Consider the following 14731-nt stretch of genomic DNA (forward strand, 5'->3'; position numbering starts at 1 on the left):
TGGCTTGATAGCGGTTGCGGGGGTGGATTGCAAACAATGAGTAGTCCTCGACTGTCTAACCGCCAGCCTAATCAGGCATTGCAGCTTGTAACACGAACATGAGGATCGAAATGATTCCTGTTTCCAGCCACCGCGATTTCGCGTGCTCGTTTCTACGCAGTAAACACCCTAGTGCCCAGCACTGAAATTACGCCAGTCACTATCAGGACTAACAACCTGAGCTTCAATCTACCTCGGACGAAGACGTTAGAAATCTGATCGAATTCTGTCAATCAAAATTGTCCTTGAGTATGGCGGAATTCTTTTGATTCTCTCAGTGTGGTCGACGGCCAAAATCTTCATTAACATGGCGCTTAAACCGGACATTATCGTCGGCGTGGACTTTGGTATGACCGGTGTGTATTCAATATCAATTTTTTAAGCACCAGAAGATTGACTCTGTGGCAGGTACTGGGGTCGCGTACTCAGTTGCACCAGAATGGGCACGTCCAGAAGTCATTCAGAGCTGGCCAGGAAATACAAGAGGGACAGTTGCCGACAAAGTTGACTCGAAGATCTCGTATGATCTCAGATCAGGCCAATTAGCCGCATGGGGCTTCTTTGCAGACTTTACCATACGCCACCACAAATATACGGAGCTATTCAAATTATATCTCGATCCAGAATTCAATGCATCTCAAATAGATGCCCCCAGCCTTGAAGAAGCGCGCAAGTGGTTTAGGGATTTTCTCAGCTGTCTGTACAAGGAAGTGATGAAGCATCTGAAGGAAACTATTCCAAGAGTTCAATCACGAAAGATCGAGTTCTGTTTCAGTGTCCCCACCACATGGAAAGATCCAGCAATGGTTGCAGAACACGAGTTGCTCATCAGACAGGCCGGGTTTGGAAGTGAAGTACACCACACAGCCCGAATTACTCTCACAGAGGCAGAAGCAGCTGCCGTGTACGCTTCAAAGCACCAGTACCAGAAGGGAGATGTCTTCCTCATTTGTGATGCTGGAGGTGGAACGACTGATGTAAATGTCCTGAAAGTTGCAGCTCAGGAGGATGGACAAACAGAACTCGAGCCTCTATCCTGGGTAGAAGGGCAGCCTATCGGTTCAACTCTGATTGATTTCAAAGTCGAGATTCTGATGAGAGAGCGTCTGAGACGTATCCATCACAAGCTACCTGATGGTCCAGACAATATTGCTCGTAATACAATGCGAGAAAGCTCACGTTTCGAGACCTTCAAACGCAACTATGGGAGTGAATCATTTAGCCAACTCTATTTGACACTTCCGATCTCTTGTCTTCCTCCTGGGTTCGATGATCCTGATGCTCATATAGAGAACTCGATGATGGTAATCTCAAAAGAGGACTTAGAGAAGATTTTTGACCAACAAGTCTCAAGAATTGTGCGCCTTCTCGAAGAACAACTCCAGACATTGCAACATAATCATCCAACGGAGACAATAAATTATTTGGTTCTATCAGGCGGCCTTGGGAGCTCACCATACCTTTACCAGAGACTCAAGTCACACTTTGAACTCGGAGCCCATGGATCCGTCAACACACAAAACCTGACGATTTTGAAAGCCGACAAGCCTCAGCTTGCTGTCGTCCGAGGCCTCGTGATGGATAGAGTACAAGAAATTATCTCGGACAGAAACGTTTATGTGGAAAGATGTTGTCGTAGCTCCTACGGCGTGGTTGCGCGTCATCCTTACAATCCGATGTTCCATCAAGGGGAGCCAGTTTCCGAAGATCCACGAGACAAAAGAAGATGGGCTGAGCAGCAAATTGATTGGTTTATTAAACAAGTGGGTTCCATTACGGCTTTCTTCACATATTCAATGATCTTGGTACTAATACCAAAATAGGGAGACAAAGTATCCGTCAAACAGGGCATCAAGCAGCACTATAGACTCAAATTGGATCCAGGTCGAGAGCAATTGCCTTGGAAGACCCAAATTGTCATGTCGGCTCTTCCTGTTCACAGTCTACCCACCAGTATGCGGATGGATGGTGCAACAACGGTTTGTGCTCTCGAGTCGGTTCCAGATTACTGGGACTTAAAGCTCAAGAACCGGCACTGGTATAATTTCAAGCCAAAATATTATCGAGCAGAGTTTGATGTTCAGGTGCTCGTCGGATCCGCGGACCTGAAGTTTCAGGTTTTGGGGAGGAATGGAGCATTGAGTAAGAAGCATGATGATATCAGTGTCCGCTGGACAAACTCCACGAAACAGCAAGAGCCTGCTCGGGAAAGAGAAAGACCTGGTGACGAATTTGGACTGTATCGATTCTAGCTCTAACCAGGGCTACGCAACCAAGCCGCAGGGTTTCCTTATTGGCAGAGGTCAGCCCTCTGCTATGTACCAATAACTGATTCTGAGACATCAAATACGTAATTGAGCACTTTGCAAATTGGTGTATAGCTTGAAAAAGAAACTTGAGGAATTCGGTTCACGAGTTTCCTCTAGGAAGCACTTGCATTGGCCGACTTCTTTTCCAAACAACTCTCGTATCTGTGAGTAGTTACAATTCTAAGCGTGTCTAGAAGAGGCGTGAGGTAAATTTAAAGCCCAGGGACGCCACAACTAGCCATGACAAGAAATACCCAGACAGCCTTACGGTTTCGATTTCTGCCACCACAAACCAATACGAGGGTATACGTACTGTCTGAAACGCTGACCATAGAGATTCAGGTTTACGACATGTTTGATAGATTGACAATGAGCGCCATGCATGTACGAGTACAAACTAGCGAAGGTTTACTTCCTAGAACATTTGTGAATGGGGCTGCGAAGGACTCGAGGTGGACTCTATATCAGCCAATCTGGCTTCGCCTCCGAGGGGTTCCACTTTACCAGGATACTGTTTTCGGAACAGGCTTGAAAGAAAAATCAAAGAAGAGAGGCAACTGACAAGGTCCCTGTGCACCGGAAAAAGTCATCATTGGATGATTGATGAGCTTCACACACTACTGCAGAACCTCGGATGCTGAATTGCGATGGCTTTGCACAAGTCTGCGTGTCGAACAAGTGTTTGTATTCCAAATTTTAGAGCGGGCGTTTCTCAGCCTCACTGATTGCCAGGATCGCAAGCTACAGTGAGGAGATACGAAGGAGGGGACAGGACGCCCAATCGAGGGTGAGCTTTAGACACTCCAGGGTTTCCTTTGACTGGTCTGGGGCCTAGGCAGTTTTTGCGAAGTACGAGTATATCAGCTCTGGCACATTGAGCAGGGGTCTCAAAACCTACACAATCCTTCACATGATCAGTCATAATCCAGTCTCGGACTGACAACCAGAAAGGATGGGCGCCCTAGGCCTTCCACAATTTAGATCTTTGCTCTTCCTTTTCGAGAGTGCTGATAGTCTAATACTCTGAAAAGGAATCGTTTATCGACTCCTCGCTCCTGTCGATAACACTCCTCGGACCGTGAGCACACCTGTTGTCCGTCTCTATTACGTTGCACAAGCTGCCTACCATTATATGCACCAATTTCTACCAGTCTACCGCACGCTCTATCAAGACGCATCTTCTGCTTTTCGCCAACCTCGGACTGCAGACAATCCACTATAGCCACCATGGAGCGGGTAAACACATCTTCCAATGCACCAGCTACTTCATATCTTGGTATCAACTCCAATGCACTTAGTCCCTGGTGGCCAGTGGGCCTCGGCATCGCTTGGCTTGTTTTTTATATCATCGGTGGAGCCCTGTATGGTGCCTTCAACAATTGCTGGGCCAAACCCAGCACCACTTGGTCCGAGTGTGTCCCACTCAGACAAGGAAGTTACGCAATGATTAGCATTGCGAGCATTATTTTCATCGCATGGGTTGCTGTCTTGACTTTTTACATTGTCAAGCGAAAGAAAAATGCGCCTGGTGGTGGACCGACGTTGATGATGGAAGGGAGCAACCGGCAGAATCAGCCCGTGATGGAAGGAGTCAAAGGGCCGGCGAATAACAATGTTGGAGAGTTCTGCGGGAACTGTGGTACGAGACTCACTTCGGCGTTTTGCACCCGGTGCGGTGCACAACCAGGAGGAAATTGAAGCTCTATTACTGGGTGAGTGTATCTTACACTCATGGCCCCGTGAGCACTGGAGGGAAACTGGAAGGTGTGAAAAAGGCAGGTCTTTATCGGACCTGTTGCTCTGGCTTTGCACTTGTTGCAATCACTTTTGTACGTAGATGTCTCGCGTTCTCTAAGCGATCGCTCCCTAATTTTACAGGCTTCGTTGGTGAAATCGAGTGTTATCGGGTGTAACCAACCCATGACTCCTGACTCTCTACTCACATATGCATCACAGACTACCTCGAAAATTTGAGAGTTGGATCACTAGTATTAAGACTGGTACCGGAAGTGTAGAGCGTTTGATATGCTTATCCAGGCACTTAAGTTCAGTCACTGTTTGACTTGAGTCCACATCGACGCTGATGCTGACACCTGGGTGAATTTCAGGGATGCCCGTTGGAGATAGGTCGACTTGCATGTTCCGGCACCAGCATCTTATACTGGACTCTCCCAGAACTCGAATCAACACATTCCAAGATCGATCCACCAGCTGACTCAATGTATCTTGAGTCTCGGTGTGGCAGAATGAAGACAACTTCTGTCCACGGCGGGATGAAGACATTGCCTGCGTCTGATTTCAGTGCTACGATGATTTTCTCCTTAGTAGAGCTGTAAGACACGGTCCAGGACGAGATTTTCGGTTGCGCAGATTGCCCATCGTCCTCATACCAGGTAGTGGAGAATATCCTATCATGCGAGCTGCCTTGTGGCGGGAAAATCTCGATACCTCGGTAGTCATCCTCCTCAAGACGCTGGCATTTCGGACGAAGCTCACCAGGCATTCTCGTTTGCACTTGTTTTCCGGTCGGGATGGCGCCACCGATCTTTGCCAGCACAGGGATGCTGTCTCGCCATTGTGATGCAATTGTGACCCACTGGCCTGCTGCGAGATACTCGTATGGCGCGTTCAGATTGACGTAGCCAAAGTCAAATGCGCCATCATTAGACTTTCGAGGCAGGTATAACTTTGCATGATCAACTCCAGGCTCATAGACACCTCCGATGAGCAATGTATCGCCGAACCAATATTGCTCTTCACCCCTCTTCAGGACTTTTGTCCAAACCTCTGGGTCAGACTCATAGCCCCATCCGATCCATCTCTGTGGAGGGCTCGCAGTCAAATGACTTTCAAGTCCCAATGAATATATGTATGGCATGATTTCGTATCTTCGTTTGATTGCGGCACGTATGTTCGGAATGATGTCAGGATATTGCCATGGTTCAATGACTTCGCCTGCCTGATTGTCTTCAGGACTCGTCTTGAAACAATTAATTGCAAAGCGGATTTGGTGACACCCAAGCTGAACCCATCGGAGAAGCAGTTCGGGGGAAGGCTGGGGTCCTTCAAAGCCTCCTATATCGTGGCCATAAAATTGCATCAGACTGATGCCTGCATTTATGGATAATGCATTCGAAGCTTTCATGCTTTCCCAGCTCGTCATGTTATCCCCGCTCCATGAGCTACACGCATAACGTAGCGTTCCCACGCTGGCGCTTCTTGTCAAAACAAATGGTCGAATGCCCCCTTCGGCCCGGAGGAGACCTTCGTATGAGGCTTTGGCCATCAACTCTGTCTGCATGGCTCGACCCCACAAGCCAACCTTGTTTTCGGCGGCGTCCTTCCTCCTTCCAGGGACGGCTTGTAAAGAGAGTTGCCAGTTGTCGTTTGGCAACGTGTATTCATTGTTGTCGTTCCACATCGCATCAATGCCTTGTTCTTTGAGCTTCTCCACGCCTCGAGCCCACCACTCGTAGGCCGCAGGTGAGGTAAAGTCGACATGGCCGCCAATTCCACTCTCGCCGCCGCCCGCACTCCAGAGCCGCGCTTCGGCATTTTTTTTAGTCTGAGGATCAGTGAACAGCCCATTGTTGTCGACCAAATACTTGTAATCGGGATGGGAGTCTAGTACAAAAGGCTTGATATTGGTCAGCAGTCGTATACCCCGGGCATGGTATTTCTCGATCCATTCCTCGGGGTTTGGGAAGCGGTGGTTGTTCCAGGTAAAGACGTTCCGGACGCGAGGTTCCTTTTCAGCGATTGAGTAACCGGAGCTCATCTGATGGCCTGAGCATGGAATATCATGCTGCTCTAGCTTGTCGGCAAAATCCATCAATTGCTCATTGGCCGGAGGGTCGTCTCCCATGGTGTACTTATAACCGCCCGAGAGGTAGCCATATGCCCACCGTGGACCGAGCAGTGGGAACCCAACTAGTTCGGCATAAGTTCGAACAACGTCTTTGAGCGTGCGCCCAACAAGAAGATACTCCTCCAGTCCACCATAGTCCTGTCGGTAGACTTTGAAATGGCCCCAAAGACCATCGATCTCTGATCCGACAGCCCATGAGCCCCTGCTATGACTGGTCGAAAACATGCCGACGCACCCTTCAGGAGTCACCTTGACAAGAAATGGCACGTGCTTGTAAAGTGGATCGGTGGCATATGCTTCATAGCCAAAGGAGTCTGTGGCGGAGATCTGGAACCCTCTTGCAGTAAGATCCATTGGGGCCGACTTCTCTCCAAGACCGACATGCAATGCTTTCCTATCATGTTGGACGTAGTGACTGACACCTTGGCCATCTATCACATACGAACGATAGTCAAGGTCAGAATGAAGTTTTGTCTTCGATCCCACAAAGCCGAGAGAAACGCATGGTGCATTGTTCCACTCTAAAGTGACTTCGACATCTTCAAGCTCTAGGGCATAACCGGAAGTGGATTTGTCAACGACTAATTTCGTGTGGTCAATTTTAGCTGCGGGTTCTGCTGCCGAGGGATATGGCGGCAGAGGGTGTGTCGTAGATGAGAATGTCGTCCGGAACAAGTTTGGACGCAAGGCCTCGAATGTGAAGTCGAAAGGAGTTCCCGATTCCTGTGACCTTAGATGAATCCGTGCTGGGTTTTGCACTTTTGAGGTCACCTCCTCGTAGGCTCTAAGAACAGTCTCTAGCTGTGGCATGGTGTACTTCTTGGTATGAGATGTTCGAAGGAGAAGGAGAGGAGCAGTATTTTCCACTACTTATGGAGATGCCGAGATGCATTGCAATGCCGAAAATCTCTCTGCCCTCAGCCAATGCTAGCTCGGTTTGAGCCACTATCAAATCTGAAGCCTTGGTAGGACAGCTTATAATGGTAAAAACATGACGACTGCCGTCACGGGTGCAGACTCGCCGGGATGATGATTGAGTTCCTTAGATATCCGATCAGCCATGTCCGGATTGGCGTAAACTGGATAGAAATGGCTCCCTGGTCCACTCGGCAATTGCAAGCACCTTGAAATTGATCGGGTTTCGGCTGTTAAATGCGAGTCCTTCGTGGCGCACCAGCCAATCATGGAACGTGGAGTTATTTGATGAGGGAGAGATGCTATCGGAGATGCTCCCGAAATCCGATGATCCCTGCACTCCCAGACTTTGCCCCGCATAGTTTCCTCCCCGGATGGGACGTTGGCTCATCCTAGATACTGGGGGTGACGGAGATCATGGTGTCGTGGTCTGAGGCTAGCTCGCTAACCAGGACCCGTCTCGAGAGAAGAAAAACAACCATGCCCAACACCGTGCGAATAAATATCGCAAGCTGCACCAGGCCATGTCAATTCGTAACCGGCCAGGCTTTTTCACACTTCTTCATCATTTGCACTCACAGAAATCTGGGTTGTCCAGGAATAACTTCTAGGAAATGGCGGAAGCGACGTTCAAAGACCCTATAGATCATGTTGAGGCGAAACTTGACCATGTTGAAGCGAATGAGAGCAAAGACAAGGCCAACGAGCTCTTGAGCCAAACGAGCAGGAGCATCGTCCTGACTCCCGAGAACAATGCTCGCGTGCTGAGGAAAATTGATCTTTTGATCCTCCCCGTTGTACTCGGGACGTATTTTCTGCAGGCGCTCGATAAAGCAACCCTCGCATATGCTTCGGTATTTGGACTTGTCGAAGATACCGGCCTTGTTGGACACCAATATTCATGGCTCGGAGCGGTGGTGTACCTGGCACAGCTAGTGTCTCAGCCCTTGATCGCATATCTTCTTGTCAAGATGCCTCTTGGCAAATTCCTTGCGGTTATCGTTCTTCTATGGGGCATCACATTGTCCGTGATGCCTGCAGCGCACAATTTTGCAGGTACGTGGCGTGTTTACTGTTGTCATTGCGGTACACCGAACTTTGTCGTACTGATATTTACCTCAGGTCTCCTGGCAAGCCGATTCTTCTTGGGGTTGTTTGAAGCGGGTGTTGCTCCAGCATTTATCAGCCTTACTCAGATGTGGTGGCGAAGAAGAGAGCAGCCACTTCGCCTGGGAGCGTGGTATGCCATGAATGGTAGAATTCCCATAGATCCGACCGCAAGACCATCAACTGACTCTTGATCAGGAATAACCAACATGTTGGGTTCACTGTTGACCTACGGCCTTGGGCATATCGACTCCCCACACCTGAAATCCTATCAGATCATCTTCATGTTCTTCGGTCTGATAACAGTGGCCTACTCAGCTGTTGTTTGGTTCTTCCTCCCGGACTCGCCCATGACAGCCCGTTTTCTCCACGGCGATGACAGACTTGTGGCAATCGAGAGGCTTCGGGCCAATAACCAAGGCATTGAGAATGATGAATGGAAGTGGAAGCATGTGAAAGAGGCTGCCCTTGACCTGAAGACCTGGCTTTGGGCCGCAATGATGTTCGTGATATCAGTCCCCAGTGGCGGCATTTCGACATTCGGGCCTTTGATCGTCAAAAACTTCGGCTTCAACCGCTTCCAAACCATTCTTCTCAACATTCCTTTCGGAGCGGTTCAACTTGTTGCGACGTTGCTGGGGGCATATGTGGCGACTCTTCTGAAATGGAAATCCCCGGTTCTCGCCTTCCTCAGTCTTCCTCCAGTTGCGGGTTGTGTCATGTTGATCTACTTGCCGCGTGATGTCTCGGCAAAAGGACCGCTCCTCGCCGCATATTATCTGGTGGGGTTTCCGAGTAAACAAATCGATCAAGACTGCAATTCGCTAACGTGACTGATCAGATTTCCGTATATCCCGGAATCACGCCCTTGATTTATTCCTGGTCTGCTGCCAACACTGCTGGGGAGACAAAGAAAAAGGTTGGTCTCGGCGGAATTTGGTTTTCCCATATTTTGAGCACTAGTTAATGCCCGTTACAGGTCACCACAGGAGCACTTTTCATAACGCAGTGTGCTGGAAATGTGAGTCGCGCGGCCCTTGAAAAAGGAGCGAATAACTCATGAGATCTTTAGGTACTTGGACCAAATCTTTACACGACAGGGGAAGCTCCACTGTATCACCGAGGCTTGAGGTCAAAGTAAGTAAAGGTTGTTTTGACTATCAAGTGTTTGACTGACAGTGGCACAAAGCCTGGCAATGTTTATCGTCCTCCTTGGCCTGTACGCGATTCAAGTCTTTTACCTTATGATTCTCAACAAAAAGCATGGTTCAAGGAGAGAAAGGATGGGTAAGAAAGCCGTCATCGTTGATCACTCAATGAAACGGATCAAGGCTGCATCTGCGACCCATGTGGACGATAGTCTCGAAGAAGATGAGACCATTGGGCAGAAAGCGTTTGATGACAAGACGGACTGGGAGAACGAGGATTTCATTTATGTGTACTAGTTCACAAGCCACTTCTTACTAAATGATGCGGTCTTTTGGGTCTGGCACCAATGTTCCCTGCTTTTTGGCTAGATGTGTATCGGAATTGACTAAATAGCCAACATAGGATTGAAGCATTGTAGCGATGGGATATCTGTGGTCTGAAAGGAGGTATGTCGAAGACGAAAGGGAAAGGTTGCAACCTGCCGGATTCGATATAGCTTACTCAATGCTACTTCCCTGGGTCTCGGGGCTTGCTTGATCCAAGCCGCTTCTCGGGCCCTGAAGACTTTGAAATGGCTTGCTAAGGTACCTACCTAACGAAACTTGGGTACTTAGGGCGGCCCCCACGGCCAACAATACCAGACCGGGAATTGGAGGTCCACCCCCCGGAACTCGACTGATATGGGCGTGTGGGGGCGCACATCCCCCAAGGAGGCTGGAGAAATAGTTAAACATGAACTGCCCAGGTGGTGCGGAGCAACAGTAATGAGGGGAAGTTTAGGTCAGGCGCCCCCTGTTCTCCGGGTGGGAACTTCCCCATAAGCTTGCTCTCCAGTCTTCAATTGAGGTTCGAATCAAACGCAGCTGCTCGGGACTTCAGAACCGACATGCAGGAAGGAAGGAACCTCGATTTATCAAACTCGCGCCTTTCTTTCAGTGGTCTTCTTTGAATGCCTCCCGTTCTGTAGCGTTTTGGAACTGAACGCCTGTGTTATGAAGTACGGCTGCCACGATGGACGGAAGCCTTCCCAGTCCAAACACGGTCGGCAAAAAGCGAATTCCAGTAAGTCGCATTGGCACCACAAATTTGGATCACCGTCAGAAAGAGAACGCATCGATCCCGTGGTCGACCTGTTGAATTGCCTGCTAACAGCTACCAGAAAGCGTGTGGGTCTTGTCGGGCCTCGAAAGTCAAGTGCGATGGCCAACGCCCTTGCTCTCGGTAAGTTCGAATATCTGGGCCACTCTGACCCAAATCCACGGATGTCGAGAGGCAACAAGCATAAATTTTTGATCGCTTCTCTCCGACTTCGCCCTTCTGTGAACTGTGACATTGAAAGGGTCGCACTGCTGTGAATCACTCTAAAGGAAGACACTGACGGGGTTATAGCTGTCGAAGTCACGGTAAGGTTTGTATTTTCTTGGAACGGCCATCCGACCCCAGTGAGCAAAAGCTCAATGCTATCGAAAAAGAACTCGAACAATTGAAAGCCCGATTGGATTCACATGGTGCTGGAAATGACGATGAACCAGACACTGTTTCCAGCACAAATGCGCATGTCCACTTGAATCATCTGGAAAAAACACAGTCGCGACTGTCACAACCACAAACATTTGCATCTCCTGAGTCTGTACCCTCCTTCCGATCTGCCTATGAAATGCCCATAAACCATAGCACACGATCGCAATTTGAGGTGGAAACCAGACCAGTTCCGAATTTTGTGGCTACTGGTGTTCTGAGCCTTGATCAAGCTCGCCTGTTCTTCAATGCCTTTTTCCAGGGATGCGATCGATATGTGCCCATTTTCGATCCCTCTCACGATACATTCGAGTCAATCAGCAATCGAAGCTCCCTGCTATTTAATGCAATTCTCACTGTTGGCTGCAGTGTCATGAGTGACGCTGATTCTCATCTGTGCAACTTTCTTCAATTTCACCTGAAGAAGCTGCTGAATCTCGTCATTGTCACCCCAGAGTATACTTCACTCGAAACAGTTCAGGCGCTGTTGGTCACCGCATGTTATGTTTCCGAGCGCTCTCTCCTTTTGGCTTTCGCTACTAGAATGGGACTTGATCTCAATCTGCAAGATGCATATCCCGAGCTCATGACGCTGCTTGTGACCAGGGAAAGACAAAGTCAGGGTTCAGAAACCTTCCAGTACCGTGAGAGTGAAGCGGAGCTCATGCGGAGGTCCAGGGCATGGTTTGAGCTGCTCATTCTTGAGCAGATTCTTCATGTGGATGCAGGAAATCTCCGTGGATTTCGATTCAAGGGAGAAGTTCGTCGATGTAGAGTCTTGCTCGACAAGCCTTTCTCGACGATTCTAGATCTCAGACTGCTGTCTCAAGTCGAATTGAATTCCTTGAGGGCTCGGATTCATGACTCAATATCAAATGGGAAGATATTTGCCGATGGGGAGATAATGGACATTGTGCGTGATGCCCAGGTTGATTTCTCAATTTGGTATCAAGATTGGCAACAAATCATGTCTAGGTCTCAAACTGCCGAAACTGCAGTACTTCTCTTCAATCTGGAGATTCAAAAACTCTGGTCTATTGCCATGGTCCTGTGCAATTCGGTCCGCGCAATGGGCAATGACAACATCGCTTCCATGTCGTCCACCCAGCAAGAGGTCCTTCTCATGGCAAAGGATGCCCTTAATAAGCACCTTCGAATCATTTTGGATCAGCCACAGCACTATCTGTCTCATTTCCGGTTTGCCATGGACTTTGTGTGGGCAAAATGTGCATTCTGCTTCCTCTTGCTGCTTAAGTTGACCCAGCTTTTGCCTGAGGACGATGACACAGCCAAGAGAAAGCTCTTGCAAGATGGTTATATGCTCTTAAATGAGCTGAACAAGGTCGAAGGCGGTTCAACAAGTGGCGGAAGAACCCACACGAGTAAGATGTACTTGCAAGTTCTCCACCTTAGTATCCAGAAATATGGACGTGCGCTGCAAAATGAACCCGCCGAAGACGAGACCGGTGTGAACGCGCCACCAAAGCCACTTTCGCCTGTCAATTTTTTCTGGACTTCGGGAAACAATCTTGGTCAAAGGGAGCTCGAATCGTTCGTTCCAGAACAATTTGTGTTTGAATGGGATTTCCCTTTGCTTACGCTGTTCTCATCACCCAGCGTGGATGAGGAAATCTTTGGTGATATACTAATGGGCCCATTCGGAGGTCACGATCCTCTGTTCTCTGGAATGATCGGATAGGCTCCCATTGAGAATGATAATGTGGGTTCAATCACATTGAGTGGCTTTTGAATGAACTGGTGCCATTCTGGAGTCAAACGCTTTGTGATTGCCCGAATCATTCGCGTTGCTCTGCCATCAAAATACCATTGGTCTTCGATGTTCCTGAGCAATACACAATAGTGTGCAAGAAGGACCAGAGCTCCTGGATGAGAAGCGGCAAGCATCGTCATGAATCCTTCGGATAACCTCACTGGCCAGATTCGCAAAACGTCCCATGCTGACCAGGGATGTCCTATCGTCTTCGAGCATGATATTGCCAGTGCTAGATACGATGCTGCATCACGATATTCAATGCATTCATGTTCCGACCAAGCATGTGCAGAGCATGGTGATGGCACAGCTTCTAGCAGATCATTTAGAGTGTTCGTTATGAGGACATCGATCGACTTCGGAAGCTCGAATTGTTTTTCCCAAGCTGCGGCCAAAGCCCTGACCGGTCCGATTTCCAGTGTTTCCCATACTGAACAAAGCATTGAACATCCACTTCGAAGAAAACTCAGCCACAGTGGAGTGATGTCGTCTCTCTGTTCTGTAACCAGCAAGAGATTCTCATGCTCATGTTCTGTGGCAAAGCAGTACAAAACAAGCAGATGAGTGAATGCGAGAATGGCATGGCAGTTCGCCCTGTCCGCATTTGCCACTGCAATACGGTATGGGGCCATGGCCTCATCCTGAAAGTGACTGGCGGCCAGCAGGTATTCACTCTTCTCAGAAGGATTGTTGGTCAGATGCGCAGAATGCAGAGCTGACAAGGCAAGCAAAGCTTTCATCAGAAAGTCATGATGGTATGCGATTTGAACCAGAGCAGTGCCCCACAAGTATTCTGTTTCGACGTCGGTCGCTATCGTCTTATAAGTGAGCTTTTCATAATGCTGAAGAAGTGATTCTTCGTGTGAAGTAAGCGCTGGACCCGTTCGGGAGGTTACATGACATGCCAGCGCTTCGTCAGAAAATGGAAGAGTCAGCGCTCGCAATTGCATATCTGGATCGAGACATGTCACGTCCACATGGGTTTTGCGAATTAACAGAAAATGGCTCTCGACATGGGCGGGCGGCTTTGAGTCACTGGCCGCTTTCGTGAAGTATCTTAACATGTTACCTCGGAAAAATGTCTGTAGTGGCGCATACTTGTAATCTTGGTTGGGTATACCAGGCCGTCCATGCACGGAACGCCAATGACTTTGCATTCTTTTCTCGGCCACGCAGAGATGAGAACATTCGGGGAAAGTACACTGCAATCCGTTATGGATTGGCAATGCTGGGATTGGGAACTCCGCCTCCGTTGGAAATGCGACATCCTCAGGGTTCTTCAGGTCAAATTTCGAAACGAAGTCCAGGAACGGCCGGCGCTGCCCTCTGTGAATGCCATGAATTTCCTTCAAGTGCCTGGGGATTGCATGGGGTGGGACGGCAAAACGACACTGTGTGCAAATGATGACATGATGTTCCGGTAAAGGGTGAAACAGCTGGGTTGGTGCCAGCCACATCCTATCGCTTTTACGAATCGTCATGGCGTCTGTCCCTGAAGGGAGGTTGTTAGTTGCATAGTATGTATTATGGATAATGGAGTTGATCGAAAGAGCATGTCAAAGGCTCAGCGATGGGAAGAGAAGGAGAGCCCAGAGGCGTCTCAGAACATCAGATGGTGACTAAGGTGGGAGCCTGAACCGGGTGCGTGCCGAGGGCTTCGAAATAGAGGGAATTTGGAAAAACGACGGTGCCGTTCCCCAATCGCATAACAAGAACCTTAAGGGGGTCCACAGGTGCCACCGATTGCAGCTGTGGGCATCCTCGGCGACCCCTGTCTAAGGCTGTGGCCCCTCAAAGCGACGGTGCCGTTCTCCAATCATCAGGTGCTGTTTAATAGAAGCGAATTATTCTCTTTATTGATTTTGACCTCAAATCTACTTCCCAGTCCAGTATAAATGCTCCGCAAGATGGCTGCAAATTAGTGGCAGCCCTTCGTCCATAAAGTGCATTATCGCCGGGAATGTACTATGTCTCGAGCCCATGAGCCTTATCTACGCTTCATCACTTAGAAGTTAACATCGGAGTTAATCGTACAATGGACATTAATCTCGGGTT

At 48.9% G+C, this 14731-nt stretch overlaps 4 protein-coding genes across 4 annotated transcripts; 3 read left to right on the forward strand and 1 right to left on the reverse strand.

Annotated features, from left to right (window-relative positions):
• Nucleotides 1-346: 346 nt before the first annotated feature.
• LTR84_006671 (uncharacterized protein) lies at nt 347-2291 on the forward strand (the record flags this gene model as incomplete). Its single annotated transcript, XM_064850231.1, has 3 exons — nt 347-395; nt 448-1802; nt 1863-2291. 3 exons carry the CDS (start codon nt 347-349, stop codon nt 2289-2291), a joined length of 1833 nt encoding a protein of 610 aa, XP_064703118.1.
• Nucleotides 2292-4452: 2161 nt separating this feature from the next.
• On the reverse strand, nt 4453-7026 carry LTR84_006672 (uncharacterized protein; the record flags this gene model as incomplete). The annotated part of the gene is made up of 1 exon (XM_064850232.1): nt 4453-7026. The coding sequence occupies one exon, from the start codon at nt 7024-7026 to the stop codon at nt 4453-4455; it is 2574 nt and encodes an 857-aa protein (XP_064703119.1).
• Nucleotides 7027-7745: 719 nt separating this feature from the next.
• Nucleotides 7746-9683, forward strand: LTR84_006673 (uncharacterized protein; the record flags this gene model as incomplete). Its single annotated transcript, XM_064850233.1, has 6 exons — nt 7746-8187; nt 8437-9020; nt 9080-9157; nt 9218-9259; nt 9311-9375; nt 9428-9683. The coding sequence occupies 6 exons, from the start codon at nt 7746-7748 to the stop codon at nt 9681-9683; spliced, it is 1467 nt and encodes a 488-aa protein (XP_064703120.1).
• Nucleotides 9684-10398: 715 nt separating this feature from the next.
• On the forward strand, nt 10399-12604 carry LTR84_006674 (uncharacterized protein; the record flags this gene model as incomplete). Its single annotated transcript, XM_064850234.1, has 3 exons — nt 10399-10449; nt 10551-10738; nt 10777-12604. 3 exons carry the CDS (start codon nt 10399-10401, stop codon nt 12602-12604), a joined length of 2067 nt encoding a protein of 688 aa, XP_064703121.1.
• Between the last annotated feature and the right edge of the window lie 2127 nt (nt 12605-14731).

This window comes from Exophiala bonariae (assembly GCF_035927105.1).
Source record: "Exophiala bonariae strain CCFEE 5792 chromosome Unknown scaffold_25, whole genome shotgun sequence".
Lineage (NCBI taxonomy): Eukaryota > Fungi > Ascomycota > Eurotiomycetes > Chaetothyriales > Herpotrichiellaceae > Exophiala > Exophiala bonariae.